At 43.2% G+C, this 9,645-nt stretch overlaps 1 protein-coding gene across 3 annotated transcripts in view; it reads right to left on the minus strand.

Annotated features, from left to right (window-relative positions):
- Positions 1 to 259: 259 nt before the first annotated feature.
- Positions 260 to 9,645, minus strand: part of lmo4 (LIM domain only 4) — a 38,312-nt gene continuing 28,926 nt past the window's right edge. For all 3 annotated transcript variants that reach the window (XM_060830620.1, XM_060830618.1, XM_060830619.1), the window contains exons 3-5: positions 5,935 to 6,031; positions 4,944 to 5,099; positions 260 to 1,042 (exon numbers count right to left, since the gene is read on the minus strand). In XM_060830620.1, coding sequence (XP_060686603.1) covers positions 1,034 to 1,042; positions 4,944 to 5,099; positions 5,935 to 6,031 — 262 coding nt within the window. In that variant the 3' untranslated portion in view covers positions 260 to 1,033. The remainder of the gene's footprint in view (positions 1,043 to 4,943; positions 5,100 to 5,934; positions 6,032 to 9,645) is intronic.

The following is a 9,645-nucleotide window of genomic DNA, read 5'->3' on the forward strand; positions in this document are numbered from 1 at the left end:
CTCCTCCCCCATTACTATAAACAGATCAAAGACACTACTTTACTGCTTGCATATGGATTATCTGAGCACAAATGACATTTGTAACGTAATAGGTCTATAATCTAGAGTACATAAAGCGTTTTCTCATTGTAGCCAATACTAAATAGACGGAACTCATTAAAAGTTGACATATTAAAAAATATTTCTACCAGTTTTACTGAAATGGAACTGGAGCTTGTGGTGCTTATTTAAGTTTATTTAAGAACACACACAATTCATCTTTCCCCAGTTCAAGCTTTTTATTATTTAAATACACCATACTAGAGCAAATGTTTTTTTTTGAAAATATCACAAATAAAATTTCCATTCTTAAAGTCCTACATTAGACACTAGAAAGCTGGGATGGTTTTGCTGGGGGTTGGAGGGGGAGAAGCAACATTTGACAAATCACATACATGCATACATACATGTTATTGTACAGAGAACCACTAAAAGTGTTTATATGATAGAGAACTACCACAAAATCACTGGATTTTTTTCTCCCAATGCCGCCTCTTTATTAATAATAATAGCAATAAACACATTGTCAATACAACACTTAGAAATACAAAGAGCCAACACAATTTTTTGCAAGGATGTCGTAAAGAAAATAGAATACAGGGAGGAGGGGGAATCCCGAGGCCAGTGCCCTGCTAATCATTAATGTAGGTACAAAGCACATCTCAAAACCTCCAGTAATTAGTTTAATTTGTCATTATTCCAGATGTCCTCCAAAATGGGCCATATGTATTTTTGCCTCCCCACCCCCTTTCTGAACAGTCTCATTAGCCCGGGTTCACGGAGTCCATAATCTGGTGTCCTCAAGTCACTTTTAATGCAAGAACAGCTTGGTGAGAGCAAACTAGCAAGGGTATATAAGTGTGCAATGTCGTCGTGTACCTGGCATTGAAACCAGCCAAAAAACATGACTGTCTACTGGAACAAAGTGGGGTCCACCTGCGATGAGCCAGATCGAAAAGATGAAGGCACGCATTCTGCACTGCTCAAAACCATCTCAGCAAACCTGCAGATGAAAACAGTGAGAAAAGTCAGCTCAAGGAGAGGGGAAAGTGCACCCCTCTCCCAAAATGCCCCCAAGACCCGTTATACCAAGAAGAATTTGCAGGAAATACACACAATCATTTTTTTTGGATGCTTACACTATTTCCCAATTTTCATTTCATTGAAAGTTTTGAACTGAAAAAGCTGATTTCACTCAGAACGGTATGGCCAAGACGTGTCGCGTTATCGATATAAACATCTCCATTTCATTAATCCCTTTTTCAACTAGATTGCTGGAATTTCAGCCAGAACATAAACAGTCAGGCTCATAACATTCATTCTAGGCAGCTGTCAGTTTCAGACTACTTAAGATTTTACATAACTTAAATAATCCGATGTGGAATCAGTTAGTGTGCGCTAAACAAATAATGGATTTGACTATTTTATAATCAAACAAAAAAAATTGATAAAAAGTTATGTACCAAATGGGTGAACGTAACTGCAAAATGGAAGCCTTGCTTTCATTTTACTCAAGTCAAACAGGGAAGAATGGAACACAGACTGGGTTCAACAGACTGCACACCACCACTGAAACCGCAGTCTGCAACCATTTACAATGGGGTAGAGAGAAAAGGCACAAATATTGTTTACCAGATTACAGTGCACGGCAAAAAAAACACTCAAAAGTTTTTTTCTAGACAGAGAGAGACTGAACTGGTGAGGCAAACAGTGTCGCAGTTGACAGAGTAATGCCTGCTTTCCAAACAATACAGCAACCAACACCCAATAAGCTGGCTAAATACACAAGTCAATTTTATTTTAAATAAAAGTTCTATTTTCTTGACATTTCACCAGTTAGAATTTTTATCAGTTTAGTGCATTTCCCTGTTTCACCCTCTGATCGAGCTACTAAAAGCCTGAGGTGCATTAGCAATTTGCAACCCCCCACTTGCAGGCTAATTAAACTAGCTGAGGCATTGAGCTATAATTCCCCTGAGTTTGACCACAGTGTGAGAAAGGTAATTTGTCTGTCTTGAACAAAGAGATTAGGGAGCAGCCTAGCGCCTATTTAATAAATGAACATCAAATGTCGGCCCCTATCGACAGAGACAACACCAATTATGCTGTTTTAATGGAAATGTTTTGCATTTTGTTTTAAGGAACAAAAACTTATCAGGCTTTCTTTCTGTCCTTGACAGTACTTTGCCTACCAGAGCAGAGTCCTGTTTAGTTAGTAACACAAAGAGGTGGAGAGTAAGGGTGGGGGCGAAGGAGCTGTCTAACTGGAGGGTGTGCGGCAGAAATTGCCATCTTTCCTAAACTTCCCAAAGAACACAAGGTTAAAAGTGGAGACGGGGGGAAAAGGACCTTTAAAAGGCAAGGCTGCGTTTGGCACAGAATTGTTGACATTACTCTGAAGTTGAGAAGGGAAAAAAAAACCCATCTGTTTAACACTTGTTAAAATTCCACACGATTAACCCTTCCAGTGTTGTTGACTCCACTTCGCCATTTAAATCATGAGTGAATCATCTGCAGAATTTGAAAGGCTGGTGGTAGGAAGTAGTGGATCAGGCTGAGATTCAACCAGATTCAAACACCCAGTGTCACACCAGATCCCAGGTAGCTCCCAATGAATCAATCTGTTGGCGAGGGCAATGCTTCTGTCCTGAACCACAGTTCTAGAGCAAGTGACAATTTCTAGACAAAACTTGGACCTCTTCAGATTCCCACTGCACCCATTTATGTTGCAAATAGGAAAGAAAAGCACGTGTGGTAGTTGGAATACTTGGCCACCTCCACATACAAGCTTTTGCCATTTACTTTCCTTGCTGGACAGATAATTTACAATCTTTAGACTCACCTCATCCTCTTTTGAATTGGAAACATGGTTTCTCACTAAAGTATCCCATTACAACTTGTGTTTAAGTATACACATATCTGCTAAGGGACTAAGAGGGAGGACATTTGAAAATATGTCTAAAATCAGAGGCATATAAACTAGTGACACCACTATAGTGCTATTTATACAGAAACTGTGTTATCAATAAGGGACCAACATACCTCACTCTCAATCCAAGATAAACCATTATATGAATCTGAGTGTCAACATCAGAAACTAAATTCTTCCAGGATGTCCAAATTGGTAAAATCAATGACACATAAGATTCAAGGAATATGCAAACCAGTTCTGATGGGAGTTTTTTTTTGCCTTAATTCAGCACTCAAGATAATTTGCACATTAAATCAGAAACATTTTGATTCTATTGCAGTCTTTCCTCTCAATATACTTTTCCCATATCAATGTGCACTGGAATAGCAGGTCAAGAGTCTAAATTAGAAGCTGAGTCATGGGATAGTGAAGGGTCTGGATTAGTGGTGCTGGACAGGGTCTGGATTAGTGGTGCTGGAAGAGCACAGCAGTTCAAGCAGCATCCAAGGAGCAGTACTGCTCCTTGGATGCTGCCTGAACTGCTGTGCCCTTCCAGCACCACTAATCCAGAATCTGTTTTCTAGCATCTGCAGTCATTGTTTGTACCTCAAAAGGACAGGGACAGAAGGATAAAGAGTCATTCCTACTAACTGGATGATGCAAGGAACGTTGGGTGTCAGGCAGAGTCACTAAAAGAGAGTAAAGGTTGCGGTCGAAGGATTGCATAACATCTGCAACTTTGATGAGACAAGACTACTAACTCATGAATATAATTCACCCCCCCCCCATTATGAGAAACTTCATTATGGAAAATATGAAACATTGTGATATTTAATTTGATTTCAGCCTATCTAACAAGTTACTCAGATCATGATAGAAATGCTGATCAATAATAAGGAACAATATGAAGCAATGCAGAATAACATTGACTCTGTAGCGAGTGCTTCCAAATTGAATCTGCTAGGGTATGGACTACCTCGATCCCATTACATCACTCAACATTTCTCATAAACTGTCCAAAGAACGCTTCCTTCTCAAATCTGTTGCAGCTTTCACAATATAAAATAGCTTGGGTGTTTGTTTTTCTATAACTAAGTAAGGAGCAAAGAAGTGGTGAAAGTAGGGGAGCATTTACATCAAACATTCACTGCGTCAGGTTGAAACATGTCAATGAGATCCACCCACTGGTAGTGCAAAATGATTTGAGTCTCATCTTTGCCAATAAAACATTTTTATTTATTTATTGGTGGCAGGAGGAGAGCACGCACCACGCGCAGAAGCCAGCACCAAAGCAGATACTGCACTTTACTCCAAAGCCGAGGTACACCAAAAAACAGTTTGGGCGGCACGGTGGCACAGTGGTTAGCACTGCTGCCTCACAGCGCCAGGGACCTGGGTTCAATTCCCGCCTCAGGCGACTGACTGTGTGGAGTTTGCACGTTCTCCCCGTGTCTGCGTGGGTTTCCTCCGGGTGCTCCGGTTTCCTCCCACAGTCCAAAGACGTGCGGGTCAGGTGAATTGGCCATGCTAAATTGCCCATAGTGTTAGGTAAGGGGTATATGTAGGGGTATGGGTGGGTTGCGCTTCGGCGGGTCGGTGTGGACTTGTTGGGCCGAAGGGCCTGTTTCCACACTGTAAGTCTAATCAAAAACAAGCTGGTACACATGGAATGACCTTGCTGGAGCATCCCATCATGTTACATCAATATCACAGAAAAGTTACATCACATAGCACAACTCTTACCACCTGGCTATTTTAATTAAAGGAACAAAATACAATTCTGTTTAATGTTGAGTTTTCATGCTACACATTATTATATCTTCATATTTAACATTCAACAAAAGACCAGACTTCAAATTGAAGATGAATTGCAATTTGCTCTGCATAAGTCTCCAAATTAATTCAAAACTATTATGACTCCCTTCATTGAATCTTCTCACCTTGAGTATAAAGTATAAAAAGGAGGCAGAAGCTACACAGGACCTAAGCTTACCTTCTGGTCGGATAGTAGAGGATTGCTCTGAAGTGGATTCAAATGTCCATTGATAAGGGACGTGGGTCTGTCATGTTCACAGAATAAACTGCCATTGATATAGTGAAACCTGTCTCCAGGGACAAGACGATTCCGGCAAGTGGCACAAGTAAAGCACTGTAGGGAAGGCAGAAACCAAAAGCAGCATTTGTTTAGTTACCAAGCAATAGTCTTCAGATAAACTCAACCCTCTTACACAATGGCTGCAAATCTTTTCTCAAGAAAAAGGCGGCTGCCGAGGAGTTACCTAATACAGATCTTTAAAATTTTGATGGGGTTTGAAAGGGTGAACATACCAGAGATGTTTCCAATTACAGAGCTGTAAATATGATAGTAATAAATCAAATAAAGGAATTCAGCAAAAACATCTACCCTCATGAGTAAATGAAGAATGTGAAATTTGTTACCACAAATTTAGCCGATGTGAGCAATATAAAAGTTAATGAGACAGAATTAGAGTTAAATTTTATTGTCATGTGTACTCAAGTACAAAAGTGAAAAGTGTAGAATGTCACTATTCCCAGCACCATCTTAGGTTCAAAGGTATTCACATATAAAGTCTTAGGTACAAAGTAGAAAATAAAGAAACAAAGTTAAAAAGTTAAACATTACAGTCCTTCTCAGCATGAAGTAGAAAACACATCCAAAAGTAAAGAATGTCATGCTGATGGGGGCAGGGAGGGAATAAAGTAGATTAGTAAGAGGCTCTTAGAGACTGTACTGGGCTGAATGGCCTGTAACAATGCTGTGAATATTTCTACACATCACCGCTTTATACTATGTGACTGATCTCAGCATTTCAAACTACCGATCTACAGTGTGGGCAACAGTGAGCCAGGGGTGATCATTTTTATAACCAGTAAAGATGTCAATAGTAATCAACTGAGGGATAAAAACATCGTCCAGATAATGACAGTTCAGCAATTCCTCTAAGCACAATAGATGCCATTACCTTGAGGTGATAGACGTTGCCTTGTGCCCTCATGACCAACTCACTGGCTGGTATAGATTGTCCACACGCACTGCACGCCCCACTGTTCCCAAACAATCTAAACACAAAAGCATGACAACAGTTAGACATTACCATTATTATCGAGCAGCTGCTGAGAAACATTTCAACAGTTACTGATTTACAGGGGAATGTTGACTGGAAGGAAAGGAGAGAGATTGTGTGGCTCCCAGTACTTAGCATACATGACCTCTGGTCTAGAACTGTACACTTCGTAGACATTACCATTTCATTATTTGTTAATCACTTTTTATTCCAACTCCCCAAATAACTATTCGCACCATTTTTATAAACGCATTCAAATGGAGTTAGAATAATGACATAACACAAAGAATCACTGTCCTTGAAGCCCAACTATATGGAATATTAAATAGCTGATTACCTTTGCGAGTTGACTAAGTGGGGAGCCAGCACTGAAGTCTCCTGTGGAAGAACTAAAATGTTCTGCAAATTTACAGAGGCTACCATTAAGAAACACCATCAGTCAGGGTGGGATCCAACCTAAGAAATTGTGTTAGGAAGCAGATATAGGGCTAAACCATCTGCACATAGAAGGATTGAGGGAGTTAGTCTGCCCCAAAATGAACAGTTTTCAAACAGGGAAAAACCCATAAGCATGCTTTACTCCAACAAGCCCTTATCTTGAGCTGGAACCTTTATCCCTCCCATGCCTGTGACATCGCCCTATGCTCCCACTCCCTATGACCTCCCGCTTAAAAAAAGAAATTGTTGTGGTGTGCAAGGGTTAACTCTCTCAGGCAGAGCGTGGACAGTGCAGATTTCCCTCTCATTGCTCCAGACGCTTGTGTTCTGTAATGAAATGTGTGTTCAGACTTCCTTATCTGCTGAGGGGGGAACTGCGACCCAACTCAGAATGACTTCATCTGCTTCAGTTCGACGTTCCCTAACAGCCAGAATGAAATTTCGATTTGACGAGAAAAGTAATTTACTGGGATCGCCTGCCATTCCCCATCACGTTGGTGCTCTGTGGATGTAATGAAACTAAACCAAAGGCATTCGGGCAGGCGATTTCAAGGGAAGGGATTTGGACAACCAAATAAATAAATTAAATTAAAATGATAATGCTCCCCATACACTCTCCCTGCTATTTCTTATTTTTGTGCCAACATTCTGAATAATGACGGTCATATCGCGTTGTACTAATTTGCTGTCGCCACTTTATTGAAAAATAGTCTTCAAGATGTTTATTAAAACTATCGACACACAGCGCAGTAAAGCTGCCCGCTTAAGATAGCCTTTAATAGGGCGCGCCAGAAACAAATTTTACACAGGCATCGATTGTAGAACTTCAATCAAAACTCCATCTCAAAACTAATTAGTTCAGATATACATCGACATACTGGTGGCTGAATTCTAATGGCTCGTGTGACGCCGACAGTGAGTTTCTGAGCAACATTAACCACTCAAAATCCCGCTGGAAGGGACTGCTCTCGCCATTTTCTTTATATTTTAGGGTGGGGGTGGGAATTTTATTTTGGGGATATGTTTTTAACCCCATCCCCCCACGTGAAAGCAACAAAAGAAAAGCATGAACGACAAGGTCATAATGTACAGTGACATCTAAACCCGCTCGGGAAAATGGATTTACAAAATATACACACGACAGGACTGTTTGTACTGTCGACAGAGACTTTGTCCTGAATACCTGCGGACATAACCTTCAATGAGTTGAAACAATAGAATTGTTACGGACGCAGAATGGGAGAGGGAAAGTTGACCTGACAGAATTAAGACGCCCAAGTATTTCAAATTGGATATCAGCTGCAATTGCTAACTTAGTGGTTTAAAATACATTTTATTCAAACACATTTCTAATATTCGTAACATTTCCGTGTGACCAACTCCCCCCCACCCACTCACAAAAGTCTATGCATTTGATTGGAATGTTTTTTTGCTGGGGATTTTTGTTTTGTTTAATGGTAATTATGGCTGGACAGATGGGAAGCGGGAGAGCACACAAGGCTAAGGGTGTAACATTAGCTGAAACTTTTTTTCACTTTGGGAGCTGCGTGACTCGAATGTAAATAGCACCAAACAGGGGGAATTCCTCAAGTTCATTTACCGCTCTTTGATGGTGCTTCGGGAACCCCAAGCGCTCAATTAAGTCTCTATCAGTCTGACTCCTAATGATTCCTGCTCCTGTTCGTTCAATCTCACACCTTCCCCCTCCCCATCAAACTCAGCTCCGACTCATTAAAACAAGGAGGGTTTAATTCCCCCCACCTCACCACTAACCCCCAGCCGTCCTCAGACTGTGACGATAGAAAATTGGTTTCAATTTTCTTGAGGACGCCGAGTCGAAAAGGTCGTTAATATTTCAACAATTCGGACCTCAATCAATCACAACATCAGAATGAAAGCGAACTCTTTTCAAGCGTTTGAACGGGATACATAAAGCGGTGCTTTTTGCATTATCTCAGACAAAAGGGACACCAGGAGGAAAAGGGAGGGGGTGAAGAGGCTGCAGATAAAAAAAATAAATACAACAAAACAAGAGTTTTATTTTCTGGAGACTGGAAAAAGCTTAAAACGACGCTCGGCTAATTCCGAGTAACAGATATGGCCCCAAGTGAATTAAAGACCTTGAATTAATGCTGTTATGACAAATCAAGATAAACGTCCCCCTAAATTGCATGCGGTTTAATTAATTTTTGAAATACTAGAGGGTTTTATTTTTCGCTCACTAATAGTTCCGTGACTCGCCGACTGTCATTGTGCTGCACTTTCAACTGAGATTCAGTAATGGAAGCTTAACGTCAACAGCAGGAGCAGAACCGGGGGAGAGTTGGGGGAGTGGGAGGAGAGTTGGGGGAGTGGGAGAATGGGGTGGGGGAGAGTGGAGAGTGGGGTGGGGGGGATGGTGGGGGAGAGTGGAGAGTGGGGTGGGGGAGAGTGGAGAGTGGGGTGGGGGGGATGGTGGGGGAGAGTGGAGAGTGGGGTGGGGGGGATGGTGGGGGAGAGTGGAGAGTGGGGTGGGGGGGATGGTGGGGGAGAGTGGAGAGTGGGGTGGGGGGGATGGTGGGGGAGAGTGGAGAGTGGGGTGGGGGGGATGGTGGGGGAGAGTGGAGAGTGGGGTGGGGGGGATGGTGGGGGAGAGTGGAGAGTGGGGTGGGGGGGATGGTGGGGGAGAGTGGAGAGTGGGGTGGGGGGGATGGTGGGGGAGAGTGGAGAGTGGGGTGGGGGAGAGTGGAGAGTGGGGTGGGGGGATGGTGGGGGAGAGTGGAGAGTGGGGTGGGGGGGATGGTGGGGGAGAGTGGAGAGTGGGGTGGGGGGGATGGTGGGGGAGGGGTGGGGGATGGGTGAGTGGGGGATGGGTGGGGATGGGTGAGTGGGGGATGGGTGAGTGGGGGATGGGTGGGGGGAGAGTGGGGAGAATGGGGTCTGGGGAGGAGTGAGGGGAGTGGGGGAGGGGGAGAGTGGTGGCTGGGGGAGAGGGAGGAGTGGGGGGAGAATGAGGGGAGGGAGTGGGGGAGAGTGGGGCGGGTTGGTGGAGGGGGAGGGGAGTTGGGGAGAGGGGGAGGGGAGAATGGGGTGGTGGGAGAGTAGGGGGAGGGGAGAGTGGGGTGCTGGGAGAGTAGGGAGTGGTGGGGAAGCAGGGAGAGTGGGGGGGAAGCAGGGAGAGTGGAAGGGTTG

Source organism: Hemiscyllium ocellatum, chromosome 9, assembly GCF_020745735.1.
Source record: "Hemiscyllium ocellatum isolate sHemOce1 chromosome 9, sHemOce1.pat.X.cur, whole genome shotgun sequence".
In the NCBI taxonomy this organism is placed as follows: Eukaryota; Metazoa; Chordata; class Chondrichthyes; order Orectolobiformes; family Hemiscylliidae; genus Hemiscyllium; species Hemiscyllium ocellatum.